This window comes from Somniosus microcephalus, chromosome 19 (assembly GCF_052327205.1).
Source record: "Somniosus microcephalus isolate GS21.2 chromosome 19, FLI_Smic_1.0, whole genome shotgun sequence".
Lineage (NCBI taxonomy): Eukaryota > Metazoa > Chordata > Chondrichthyes > Squaliformes > Somniosidae > Somniosus > Somniosus microcephalus.
In genome coordinates, this window is record NC_141005.1 from 2,808,942 (window position 1) to 2,823,444 (window position 14,503).

Sequence of the window (14,503 nt, forward strand, 5' to 3'; positions counted from 1 at the left end):
CGACCCGTTTATTCCAACTCTTTGCTTCCTGTCTGCCAACCAGTTCTCTATCCAAGTCAATACCTTGCTTCCCAATCCCATGTGCCTTAACTTTACACACTAATCTCTTATGCGGGACCTTATCAAAAGCCTTCTGAAAGTCCAAATACACCACATCCACTGGTTCTCCCTTATCTATTTTATCTGAAGGCCATTAGTGGGCTTTTACGACAATCCAGCACCTTCCATGGTCATTTTTTCTGGTGCCAGCAAATGACCAATTTGTTGAATTCCCCACTTGCCATTGTGGGATCTGCACTTGTGACCTGTGCAATGGTGCTGCTAACCCAGAACCATAATGACTAGGCTTGCGAACTCACGTGGACATTACTGCCCCATCTACTAGACTCACGGAGGTAAAGCAGTTCCTGTTGTTCTATTCAATGTGGGCCAGAAAACAAGATGAGAAGAATCAGGACCGAGAGATTGGCTACCCACGGGAACACAGACTGTGCAGAAAGATTTCATCACATCATCCAATTTGCCTTGACATCGAGAAAAGATCATTAATTTATTAACGGTCATGAGTTGTGATGCCAGCATCGATACAAAGAGATCTAAGCAACTTATATAGAAATGACAGCACAGATTGAGTCCATTTGGCCCATCGTGTTTGTCCCAGTGCTAGATCTTCAACTGCTGCTGTTTACTCATCCCATATCCCTGCTCTTTCCCGTATCCTTTTACATTCTTTCTTTCCTTTTCTCTCCACCTCTCTTTCCTCCTTTAAGACGCTCCTTTAAACCGACCTCTTTGACCAAGCTTTTGGTCACCTGTCCTCATTTCTTATGTGGCTCGGTGTCAAATTTTTATCTTATAATACTCGTGTGCAGCGCCTTGGGACGTTTTACTACGTTGAAGGCGCTATATAAATACAAGTTGTTGTTTTTGTTGAAACCTTATTCAGTTTCCTTCTCGCTGATGCTCCAGTCTCTGCTTCAACAGCCCCTTGTGGTAAATCAATCCCTGTTCTAATAACGCTGTGTGTGGAAACATTCCTCTGTGTGTCCCTTCACCACCAGCAGATGTCTACCTTGCTTTTATAATAAGATTATCAACAAGGTCTGATGACGACATCAAGTGGCAAAAGATTGAGGCTGCACAGACCATAATATTAGTGATGGCACCACAGACACAGAGGGAGCATTGATTTGGCTGCACAAGTGATCACATTGCACCTCATTTAAGAGTGGAGCAGTCATTACAGAGATGTTTAGTGAAGATCCCAGTTTGTTTTTATGAACTATATAAATGGCTATCTGTTTCACTGCTGGTATTTCCTTAAAGCAGACGTGAACCAGAGTGAATGTTTGTGGAGTCATTGTGCAGAACACAGTGCTCACCAGTGTTGGTCTGTGCAATGAGTGGACTCTGTAAAACCCGAGACTGCAGAATTCAGAGTGTGGGACTGACTGTGTGGTTTTCAGTGGCCCAAGGCCACTTGGTCTAGTTCAGTGCAGCAGAAATAGTTGACGGTTCTCGGGAGCTCTGCGATTATAATTAACTTGCCAAAATTGGTTATGTCCAGTTAATCTTTGAACTGCTTAAAGTGTCGTAAGCTTTGTGAACTTAACAAGAAACTAAGGAAATCTGTTTCAGTTCATTCTTTGAAATTTGTTTTGGTGAATGAACTTTGCCAAAACAAGTCATTTCCATGACTCCTGGTCATGGCCGCGTCTGATTGGCTGGAAGCGGCAGCGCTCTGCCCTGGTGGAGACGGAAGGGTTTGGACAAGATGTGAGAACGGATCTCTGGCTGGACACCCTGTAGCATTGGCAGACGGAAAGCCTCACCTTCCTTCAGACAGTGGCTGGGTGAGGAGTGTTGATGGAAAGAGGCTTTTAACGATGGCTTACTGTCCCAAACAATTCACTTCCTTTAGAGAATTATCAATGTCAGAATCACCTGTTGACCAGTGTTTTTGAGCTGAGGTGAGCGAGAGGATTGTCTTATCCCGTCCTTTCATCTTTCTATAGGAACAGAAATTCTGCCAGCGCTACGACCAACTGATGGAAGCATGGGAAAAGAAGATCGAGCGGATTGAGAACAACCCGCGACGCCGAGCCAAGGAGAGCAAGGTGCGGGAGTACTACGAGCGGCAGTTTCCAGAGATTCGCAAACAGCGAGAGCTGCAGGAACGCATGCAAAGGTACAAAGAATGCAAAGATTAAACCTTTGGTATTCACGGTTTAAAACGGAAACTTGTGCAAGTTGCCATTTGTGCTCCCGCCGCAAACTATAAACTTGGAAGGAAGTGAATTAACTGCAGGGTCGTCGATGAATAATTCACCGCCAATAAGAAAACAAATCTTCACTTCAAAGATTTATCGATTCCCTAGAGCTCTGTACTGGTATTTTCAGCTTTTCTATTGCACAGCAGGACTGGCTCTTCGCATAAGGTGCTGTGCAATGTGAACACCAGAACTCGGAGTAACAGTTAGGATTTTAACGGTCATCGAGGATGCCTGCTTGCTAAGGTGCCAAGTGCAGAACCCGTTAGGAGGGTTTTATAAATCAATGTATTTTATTCATTCAGAACCAAACATCTCAAAAACTACACTCGTGTAGTCTAATCTCTGAATGATTGGATTATAATTTTAGCAGGAGGTTGATTGCAGTTATGCAGCATTAAACATGGCAGTGTCCAGACATGTCGACACCTGCACCAGGATTTTGCAATCGTTATACTATGATCTTAAATATTTCCTGTACAAGTAGCGAATGGTGTGTAACTTGGTGCCTTGGGATGTGTTTGGATAATGGGGATGGGTTTGGTGCCTTGGGATGTTGTGTTAGGTTCAGGATCATGTTTATATGGAGTTTGTTATACTTCAAAAGAAGGTTAATGTTGGGTGAGTTTCCATGGTTCGATATACTAACGCATTCCAATGTGACAGGTTATCTTGATGATGTCAGTGTTGTTTGACAGACTTTGCCTTCACCATGACAACATTGCAACATCCAAAAACATTGCGACAACTTGCTTGTTTACAGAGCAATTAAATGTAATAAACGACCCTGGGCTATTAATCAACCGTAACTCAGTGGGTCGCCCTCTTGCCTCGGAGTCAGAAGGTTGTGGGTTCAAGTCCCATTTCAGAGACTTGAGCACATTATCCAGGCTGACACTCTCAGTGCAGTACTGAGGGAGCGCCGCACTGTCGGAGGGGCAGTACTGAGGGAGCGCTGCACTGTTGGAGGGGCGGTACTGAGGGAGCGCTGCACTGTCGGAGGGGCAGTACTGAGGGAGTGCTGCAATGTCGGAGGGGCAGTACTGAGGGAGCACCGCACTGTCGGAGGGGCAGTACTGAGGGAGCACCGCACTGTCGGAGGGGCAGTACTGAGGGAGAGCCGCACTGTCGGAGGGGCAGTACTGAGGGAGCGCCGCACTGTCGGAGGGGCGGTACTGAGGGAGCGCCGCACTGTCGGAGGGGTAGTACTGAGGGAGCGCCGCACTGTCGGAGGGGCGGTACTGAGGGAGCGCCGCACTGTGGGAGGGGCAGTACTGAGGGAGAGCCGCACTGTTGGAGGGGCAGTACTGAGGGAGAGCCGCACTGTTGGAGGGGCAGTACTGAGGGAGCGCTGCACTGTTGGAGGGGCGGTACTGAGGGAGCGCTGCACTGTCGGAGGGGCAGTACTGAGGGAGTGCTGCAATGTCGGAGGGGCAGTACTGAGGGAGCGCTGCACTGTCGGAGAGGCAGTACTGAGGGAGAGCTGCACTGTCGGAGGGGCAGTACTGAGGGAGCGCCGCACTGTCGGAGGGGCGGTACTGAGGTAGCGCCGCACTGTCGGAGGGGCAGTACTGAGGGAGCGCTGCACTGTCGGAGGGGCAGTACTGAGGGAGTGCCGCACTGTCGGAGGGGCAGTACTGAGGGAGTGCCGCACTGTCGGAGGGGCAGTACTGAGGGAGCGCCGCACTGTCGGAGGGGCAGTACTGCGGGAGCGCCGCACTGTCGGAGGGGCGGTACTGAGGGAGAGCTGCACTGTCGGAGGGGCAGTACTGCGGGAGCGCCGCACTGTCGGAGGGGCAGTACTGAGGGAGAGCTGCACTGTCGGAGGGGCAGTACTGTGGGAGCGCCGCACTGTCGGAGGGGCGGTACTGAGGTAGCGCTGCACTGTCGGAGGGGCAGTACTGAGGGAGTGCTGCAATGTCGGAGGGGCAGTACTGAGGGAACGCCGCACTGTCGGAGGGGCGGTACTGAGGTAGCGCTGCACTGTCGGAGGGGCAGTACTGAGGGAGTGCTGCAATGTCGGAGGGGCAGTACTGAGGGAACGCCGCACTGTCGGAGGGGCAGTACTGAGGTAGCGCTGCACTGTCGGAGAGGCAGTACTGAGGGAGCGCCGCACTGTCGGAGGGGCAGTACTGAGGGAGCGCCGCACTGTCGGAGGTGCCGTCTTTCAGATGTGACGTTAAGCCAAGGCCCCGTCTGCTCCCTCAGGTATATGTAAAAGATCCCATAGCACTATTTCAAAGAAGAGCAGGGGAGTTCCCCCCAATGTCCTGGGGCCAATATTTATCCCTAAATCAACATCACTAAAACAAATTATCTGGTCATTATCTCACTGCTGTTTGTGGGAGCTTGCTGTGCTCAAATTGGCTGCTGCGTTTCCTACATTACAACAGTGACTACACTTCAAAAGTACTTCATTGGCTGTAAAGCGCGTTAGGATGTCCTGAGGTCATGAAAGGCTCTGTAGAAATGCGAGTTTAAAAAAAAAAATCATTTTCCTGTTAGTTCCACTGTCATTGGATCAGGCTCTGTTTGACCTGCTGAATCTTTTCGGGCAGCAGCAGCGAATCTGTAGAGCTATGAGTGAAGCTGTTGACTACATTGTACACACTCCCACGGTGAACATTCCTGGCGTACACACTCCCACGGTGAACATTCCTGGCGTACACATCCCCACGGTGAACATTCCCAGTGCACACAAATCCCGCGGTGAACATTCCCGGTGTACACATCCCCCGCGGTGAACATTCCCGGTGTACACATCCCCGCAGTGAACATTCCCAGTGTACACATCCCCACGGTGAACATTCCCGGTGTACACATCCCCGCAGTGAACATTCCCAGTGTACACATCCCCACGGTGAACATTCCCAGTGTACACATCCCCACGGTGAACATTCCCAGTGCACACAAATCCCGCGGTGAACATTCCCGGTGTACACATCCCCCGCGGTGAACATTCCCAGTGTGCACATCCCCCGCGGTGAACATTCCCGGTGTACACATCCCCCGCGGTGAACATTCCCAGTGTACACACCCCCGTGGTGAACATTCCTGGTGTACACACGCCCGCGGTGAACATTCCCGGTGTACACATCCCCCGCGGTGAACATTCCCGGTGTACACATCCCCGCAGTGAACATTCCCAGTGTACACATCCCCACGGTGAACATTCCCAGTGCACACAAATCCCGCGGTGAACATTCCCGGTGTACACATCCCCCGCGGTGAACATTCCCAGTGTGCACATCCCCCGCGGTGAACATTCCCAGTGTACACATCCCCCGCGGTGAACATTCCCGGTGTACACATCCCCCGCGGTGAACATTCCCGGTGTGCACATCCCCCGCGGTGAACATTCCCAGTGTGCACATCCCCCGCGGTGAACATTCCCGGTGTACACCCCCCCGTGGTGAACATTCCTGGTGTACACACGCCCGCGGTGAACATTCCCGGTGTGCACAGCCCCGTGGTGATCATTCCCGGTGTACACCCCCCCGCGGTGAACATTCCCGGTGTGCACACCCCCGCGGTGAACATTCCCGGTGTACACCCCCCCGCGGTGAACATTCCCGGTGTACACCCCCCCGCGGTGAACATTCCCGGTGTACACCCCCCCGCGGTGAACATTCCCGGTGTACACCCCCCCGCGGTGAACATTCCCGGTGTACACCCCCCCCCCCCGCGGTGAACATTCCCGGTGTACACCCCCCCGCGGTGAACATTCCCGGTGTACACCCCCCCGCGGTGAACATTCCCGGTGTACACCCCCCCGCGGTGAACATTCCCGGTGTGCACACCCCCGCGGTGAACATTCCCGGTGTGCACCCCCCCCGCGGTGAACATTCCCGGTGTGCACACCCCCGCGGTGAACATTCCCGGTGTGCACACCCCCGTGGTGAACATTCCCGGTGTACACCCCCCCCCGTGGTGAACATTCCCGGTGTGCACACCCCCGTGGTGAACATTCCCGGTGTACATCCCTCGGCGGTGAACATTCCCGTTGTACACCCCCCCCCGCGGTGAACATTCCCGGTGTACACCCCCCCGCGGTGAACATTCCCGGTGTACACCCCCCCGCGGTGAACATTCCCGGTGTACACCCCCCCGCGGTGAACATTCCCGGTGTACACATCCCCGCGGTGAACATTCCCGGTGTACACCCCCCCGCGGTGAACATTCCTGGTGTGCACACCCCCGCGGTGAACATTCCCGGTGTGCACCCCCCCGCGGTGAACATTCCCGGTGTGCACCCCCCCGCGGTGAACAGTCCCGGTGTGCACACCCCCGTGGTGAACATTCCCGGTGTACACACCCTCGCGGAGAATAAATTTTGCTGTCTGACGACAGTCCCCCACTTATCTTGACATAAATCACTTTGGACTTTTACCCATTTGAAACAAGGTAGCCCGCAGCAGTGAAGAAGTTTAGGAGCGCATGGCTGTGCATCAGCCTCAATGGGAGTTACCCCTGCAGATAGCGGTGGAGGCAGCCCTGTGTGAGATTTGATTGTCTCGATGTGCTTTCTCAGCAGGGTGGGACAGAGGGGCTGCACCCTCTCAGCAACTGTGGCTCGGAGTGAACATGAAATGTCAGAGATTATCGATGGGCTTTCGGAACAAGAGGTGAGATTTTACTGTGAGGCACCATTCACTTTGCAGGTATCACGACCTTTCACCTGTGCTGTGTCACAAGCTTTTGTCACCATGTGTCACTGTTGTCACAGGTGGACCGGCAAGGGCCGGAGCGTGAGTGCTATTAGGAGCTCGATACGCTGCACCACACACGGTGAGAGACAGCGAGCTCCAGTAACAACTCCACCGCCACCTACTGATCTCAGCAATGCTGCTTTGGGGAGACTGTAGGTGACAACACTCCTCATAGGGTGAGGGGAGCATTGCCAACACTCCAGGAATTAAAGATTAATCTCCGGGACACTGCCACGAGAAACCTGGAGACAAATCATCGGGGACTGAAAAAATGTTTCTTTCATTTTCATTTATTAGTTAAAAATATTGGAGATGGGGAAACGAGGAAGGAAATTTACTGAAACCAATAACCACTGAATCAACACGAGCGGCTCATTGGCTGTCGGCAGATTCTCGGGGAATACGGGGAAATGGCTTTGAGGGGTCTGTGGGCTCATTGAGTATCCATTCCAAAAATAATCTTTGCTGCTAATCTCCCAGTACTCAGCGCTCTGACACACTGATATCCGTCTCGGAATTCCACAGATAAAACTGCAAATCTTGGGTACAAATTGTCACGTCTCTCGGGAAAGCTCCGCCCCCACCCCGGTCCCGCTTGGTTCAGGTTTGTCCTCCCGTTCTCTGTTCAGCATTGATTCATCTGAGCGCGATGCCGGTAGGTTCATAACTGAGTACTGAAAGGCAAAATATACATTCATGATTTACAACCGAAAAACTTTACAGCACACAAGGAGGCCATTCAGCTCATTGTGTCTGTGCCGGCTCTTTACTAGAGCAATCCCAAACTAATCCCATTGCCCCGCTCTCCTCATAGCCCTGTATCAATCCCAAACTAATCCCACTGCCCCGCTCTCCCCATAGCCCTGTATCAATCCCAAACTAATCCCACTGCCCCGCTCTCTCCCCATAGCCCTGTATCAATCCCCAAACTAATCCCACTGCCCCGCTCTCCCCATAGCCCTGTATCAATCCCCAAACTAATCCCACTGCCCCGCTCTCCCCCCATAGCCCTGTATCAATCCCCAAACTAATCCCACTGCCCCGCTCTCTCCCCATAGCCCTGTATCAATCCCCAAACTAATCCCACTGCCCCGCTCTCTCCCCATAGCCCTGTATCAATCCCCAAACTAATCCCACTGCCCCGCTCTCCCCATAGCCCTGTATCAATCCCCAAACTAATCCCACTGCCCCGCTCTCCCCCCATAGCCCTGTATCAATCCCCAAACTAATCCCACTGCCCCGCTCTCTCCCCATAGCCCTGTATCAATCCCCAAACTAATCCCACTGCCCCGCTCTCCCCATAGCCCTGTATCAATCCCCAAACTAATCCCACTGCCCCGCTCTCCCCCCCATAGCCCTGTATCAATCCCCAAACTAATCCCACTGCCCCGCTCTCTCCCCATGGCCCTGTATCAATCCCCAAACTAATCCCACTGCCCCGCTCTCCCCCCATAGCCCTGTATCAATCCCCAAACTAATCCCACTGCCCCGCTCTCTCCCCATGGCCCTGTATCAATCCCAAACTAATCCCACTGCCCCGCTCTCTCCCCATAGCCCTGTATCAATCCCCAAACTAATCTCACTGCCCCGCACTCTCCCCATAGCCCTGTATCAATCCCCAAACTAATCTCACTGCCCCGCTCTCTCCCCATAGCCCTGTATCAATCCCCAAACTAATCTCACTGCCCCGCTCTCCCCATAGCCCTGTATCAATCCCCAAACTAATCCCACTGCCCCGCTCTCCCCATAGCCCTGTATCAATCCCCAAACTAATCCCACTGCCCCGCTCTCTCCCCATGGCCCTGTATCAATCCCAAACGAATCCCACTGCCCCGCTCTCTCCCCATAGCCCTGTATCAATCCCAAACTAATCCCACTGCCCCGCCCTCTCCCCATAGCCCTGTATCAATCCCAAACTAATCCCACTGCCCCGCTCTCTCCCCATAGCCCTGTATCAATCCCCAAACTAATCCCACTGCCCCGCTCTCTCCCCATAGCCCTGTATCAATCCCAAACTAATCCCACTGCCTCGCTCTCCCCATAGCCCTGTATCAATCCCAAACTAATCCCACTGCCTCGCTCTCTCCCCATAGCCCTGTATCAATCCCCAAACTAATCCCACTGCCCCGCTCTCTCCCCATAGCCCTGTGTCAATCCCCAAACTAATCCCACTGCCCCGCTCTCTCCCCATAGCCCTGTATCAATCCCCAAACTAATCCCACTGCCCCGCTCTCTCCCCATAGCCCTGTATCAATCCCAAACTAATCCCACTGCCCCACTCTCTCCCCATAGCCCTGTATCAATCCCCAAACTAATCTCACTGCCCCGCTCTCTCCCCATAGCCCTGTATCAATCCCCAAACTAATCTCACTGCCCCGCACTCTCCCCATAGCCCTGTATCAATCCCAAACTAATCCCACTGCCCCGCTCTCTCCCCATAGCCCTGTACCAATCCCCAAACTAATCCCACTGCCCCGCACTCTCCCCATGGCCCTGTATCAATCCCCAAACTAATCCCACTGCCCCGCTCTCCCCATAGCCCTGTATCAATCCCAAACTAATCCCACTGCCTCGCTCTCTCCCCATAGCCCTCTATCAATCCCCAAACTAATCCCACTGCCTCGCTCTCTCCCCATAGCCCTGTATCAATCCCAAACTAATCCCACTGCCCCGCTCTCTCCCCATAGCCCTGTATCAATCCCCAAACTAATCCCACTGCCCCGCTCTCTCCCCATAGCCCTGTATCAATCCCAAACTAATCCCACTGCCCCACTCTCTCCCCATAGCCCTGTATCAATCCCCAAACTAATCTCACTGCCCCGCACTCTCCCCATAGCCCTGTATCAATCCCAAACTAATCCCACTGCCTCGCTCCCTCCCCATAGCCCTGTATCAATCCCAAACTAATCCCACTGCCCCGCTCTCCCCAGAGCCCTGTATCAATCCCAAACTAATCCCACTGCCCAGCTCTCTCCCATAGCCCTGTATCAATCCCAAACTAATCCCACTGCCCCGCTCTCTCCCCATAACCCTGTATCAATCCCAAACTAATCCCACTGCCCCGCTCTCTCCCCATAGCCCTGTATCAATCCCAAAGTAATCCCACTGCATCGCTCTCTCCCCATAGCCCTGTATCAATCCCAAACTAATCCCACTGCCCCGCTCTCTCCCCATAGCCCTGTATCAATCCCAAACTAATCACACTGCCCCGCTCTCTCCCCATAGCCCTGTATCAATCCCAAACTAATCCCACTGCCCCGCTCTTTCCCCATAACCCTGTATCAATCCCAAACTAATCCCCCTGCCTCGCTCTCTCCCCATGGCCCTGTATCAATCCCCAAACTAATACCACTGCCTCGCTCTCTCCCCATGGCCCTGTATCAATCCCCAAACTAATCCCACTGCCTCGCTCTCTCCCCATAGCCCTGTATCAATCCCCAAACTAATCCCACTGCCTCGCTCTCTCCCCATAGCCCTGAATCAATCCCCAAACTAATCCCACTGCCTCGCTCTCTCCCCATGGCCCTGTATCAATCCCCAAACTAATCCCACTGCCTCGCTCTCCCCCCATAGCCCTGTATCAATCCCCAAACTAATCCCACTGCCCCGCTCTCTCCCCATAGCCCTGTATCAATCCCAAACTAATCCCACTGCCCCGCTCACTCCCCATAGCCCTGTATCAATCCCCAAACTAATCCCACTGCCTCGCTCTCCCCCCATAGCCCTGTATCAATCCCCAAACTAATCCCACTGCCCCGCTCTCTCCCCATAGCCCTGTATCAATCCCAAACTAATCCCACTGCCCCGCTCACTCCCCATAGCCCTGTATCAATCCCCAAACTAATCCCACTGCCCCGCTCTCCCCATAGCCCTGTATCAATCCCCAAACTAATCCCACTGCCCCGCTCTCTCCCCATAGCCCTGCATCAATCCCCAAACTAATCCCACTGCCTCGCTCTCTCCCCATAGCCCTGTATCAATCCCAAACTAATCCCACTGCCCCGCTCTCCCCATAGCCCTGTATCAATCCCAAACTAATCCCACTGCCCCGCTCTCTCCCATAGCCCTGTATCAATCCCAAACTAATCCCACTGCCCCGCTCTCTCCCCATCACCCTGTATCAATCCCAAACTAATCCCACTGCCCCGCTCTCTCCCATAGAACTGCATCAATCCCAAACTAATCCCACTGCCCCGCTCTCTCCCATAGCCCTGTATCAATCCCAAACTAATCCCACTGCCCCGCTCTCTCCCATAGCCCTGTATCAATCCCAAACTAATCCCACTGCCCCGCTCTCTCCCATAGCCCTGTATCAATCCCAAACTAATCCCACTGCCCCGCTCTCTCCCCATAACCCTGTATCAATCCCAAACTAATCCCACTGCCCCGCTCTCTCCCCATAGCCCTGTATCAATCCCAAACTAATCCCACTGCCTCGCTCTCTCCCCATGGCCCTGTATCAATCCCCAAACTAATCCCACTGCCTCGCTCTCTCCCCATGGCCCTGTATCAATCCCCAAACTAATCCCACTGCCTCGCTCTCTCCCCATGGCCCTGTATCAATCCCCAAACTAATCCCACTGCCCCGCTCTCCCCCCATAGCCCTGTATCAATCCCCAAACTAATCCCACTGCCCCGCTCTCTCCCCATGGCCCTGTGTCAATCCCCAAACTAATCCCACTGCCCCGCTCTCCCCCCATAGCCCTGTATCAATCCCCAAACTAATCCCACTGCCCCGCTCTCTCCCCATGGCCCTGTATCAATCCCAAACTAATCCCACTGCCCCGCTCTCTACCCATAGCCCTGTATCAATCCACAAACTAATCTCACTGCCCCGCTCTCCCCATAGCCCTGTATCAATCCCCAAACTAATCCCACTGCCCCGCTCTCCCCATAGCCCTGTATCAATCCCCAAACTAATCCCACTGCCCCGCTCTCTCCCCATGGCCCTGTATCAATCCCAAACTAATCCCACTGCCCCGCTCTCTCCCCATAGCCCTGTATCAATCCCAAACTAATCCCACTGCCCCGCTCTCTCCCCATAGCCCTGTATCAATCCCCAAACTAATCTCACTGCCCCGCACTCTCCCCATAGCCCTGTATCAATCCCCAAACTAATCTCACTGCCCCGCACTCTCCCCATAGCCCTGTATCAATCCCAAACTAATCCCACTGCCCCGCTCTCCCCATAGCCCTGTATCAATCCCAAACTAATCCCACTGCCCCGCTCTCTCCCCATAGCCCTGTATCAATCCCCAAGCTAATCTCACTGCCCCGCACTCTCCCCATAGCCCTGTATCAATCCCAAACTAATCCCACTGCCTCGCTCTCTCCCCATAGCCCTGTATCAATCCCCAAACTAATCCCACTGCCCCGCTCTCTCCCCATAGCCCTGTATCAATCCCCAAGCTAATCTCACTGCCCCGCACTCTCCCCATAGCCCTGTATCAATCCCAAACTAATCCCACTGCCTCGCTCTCTCCCCATAGCCCTGTATCAATCCCCAAACTAATCCCACTGCCCCGCACTCTCCCCATGGCCCTGTATCAATCCCCAAACTAATCCCACTGCCCCGCTCTCCCCACAGCCCTGTATCAATCCCAAACTAATCCCACTGCCTCGCTCTCTCCCCATAGCCCTTTATCAATCCCAAACTAATCCCACTGCCTCGCTCTCTCCCCATAGCCCTGTATCAACCCCCAAACTAATCCCACTGCCTCGCTCTCTCCCCATAGCCCTGTATCAATCCCAAACTAATCACACTGCACCGCTCTCCCCATAGCCCTGTATCAATCCCAAACTAATCCCACTGCCCTGCTCACTCCCCATAGCCCTGTATCAATCCCCAAACTAATCCCACTGCCCCGCTCTCCCCATAGCCCTGTGTCAATCCCCAAACTACTCCCACTGCCCCGCTCTCTCCCCATAGCCCTGTATCAATCCCCAAACTAATCCCACTGCCCCGCTCTCTCCCCATAGCCCTGTATCAATCCCAAACTAATCCCACTGCCCCACTCTCTCCCCATAGCCCTGTATCAATCCCCAAACTAATCTCACTGCCCCGCTCTCTCCCCATAGCCCTGTATCAATCCCCAAACTAATCCCACTGCCTCGCTCTCTCCCCATAGCCCTGTATCAATCCCAAACTAATCCCACTGCCCCGCTCTCCCCATAGCCCTGTATCAATCCCAAACTAATCCCACTGCCCCGCTCACTCCCCATAGCCCTGTATCAATCCCCAAACTAATCCCACTGCCCCGCTCTCCCCATAGCCCTGTATCAATCCCCAAACTAATCCCACTGCCCGCTCTCTCCCCATAGCCCTGTATCAATCCCCAAACTAATCCCACTGCCCCGCTCTCTCCCCATAGCTCTGTATCAATCCCAAACTAATCCCACTGCCCCACTCTCTCCCCATAGCCCTGTATCAATCCCCAAACTAATCTCACTGCCCCGCACTCTCCCCATAGCCCTGTATCAATCCCAAACTAATCCCACTGCCTCGCTCTCTCCCCATAGCCCTGTATCAATCCCAAACTAATCCCACTGCCCCGCTCTCCCCATAGCCCTGTATCAATCCCAAACTAATCCCACTGCCCAGCTCTCTCCCATAGCCCTGTATCAATCCCAAACTAATCCCACTGCCCCGCTCTCTCCCCATAACCCTGTATCAATCCCAAACTAATCCCACTGCCCCGCTCTCTCCCCATAGCCCTGTATCAATCCCAAAGTAATCCCACTGCCTCGCTCTCTCCCCATAGCCCTGTATCAATCCCAAACTAATCCCACTGCCCCGCTCTCCCCATAGCCCTGTATCAATCCCAAACTAATCCCACTGCCCCGCTCTCTCCCCATAACCCTGTATCAATCCCAAACTAATCCCACTGCCCCGCTCTCTCCCCATAGCCCTGTATCAATCCCAAAGTAATCCCACTGCCTCGCTCTCTCCCCATAGCCCTGTATCAATCCCAAACTAATCCCACTGCCCCGCTCTCTCCCCATAGCCCTGTATCAATCCCAAACTAATCACACTGCCCCGCTCTCTTTCCCATAGCCCTGTATCAATCCCAAACTAATCCCACTGCCCCGCTCTCTCCCCATGGCCCTGTATCAATCCCCAAACTAATCCCCCTGCCTCGCTCTCTCCCCATGGCCCTGTATCAATCCCCAAACTAATCCCACTGCCTCGCTCTCTCCCCATGGCCCTGTATCAATCCCCAAACTAATCCCACTGCCTCGCTCTCTCCCCATGGCCCTGTATCAATCCCCAAACTAATCCCACTGCCTCGCGCTCTCCCCATGGCCCTGTATCAATCCCCAAGCTAATCCCACTGCCTCGCTCTCTCCCCATGGCCCTGTATCAATCCCCTAACTAATCCCACTGCCTCGCTCTCTCCCCATGGCCCTGTATCAATCCCCAAACTAATCCCACTGCCTCGTTCTCCCCCCATAGCCCTGTATCAATCCCCAAACTAATCCCACTGCCCCGCTCTCTCCCCATAGCCCTGTATCAATCCCAAACTA

The 14,503-nt window shown here is 53.6% G+C and overlaps 1 protein-coding gene across 1 annotated transcript in view; it reads left to right on the forward strand.

Annotated features, from left to right (window-relative positions):
• The window catches only part of ncor2 (nuclear receptor corepressor 2), a 345,327-nt gene that overhangs the window by 159,352 nt on the left and 171,472 nt on the right, over positions 1 to 14,503 (forward strand). The window contains 2 exon segments of the mRNA XM_086011816.1: positions 2,016 to 2,188; positions 6,802 to 6,895. Coding sequence (XP_085867942.1) covers positions 2,016 to 2,188; positions 6,802 to 6,895 — 267 coding nt within the window.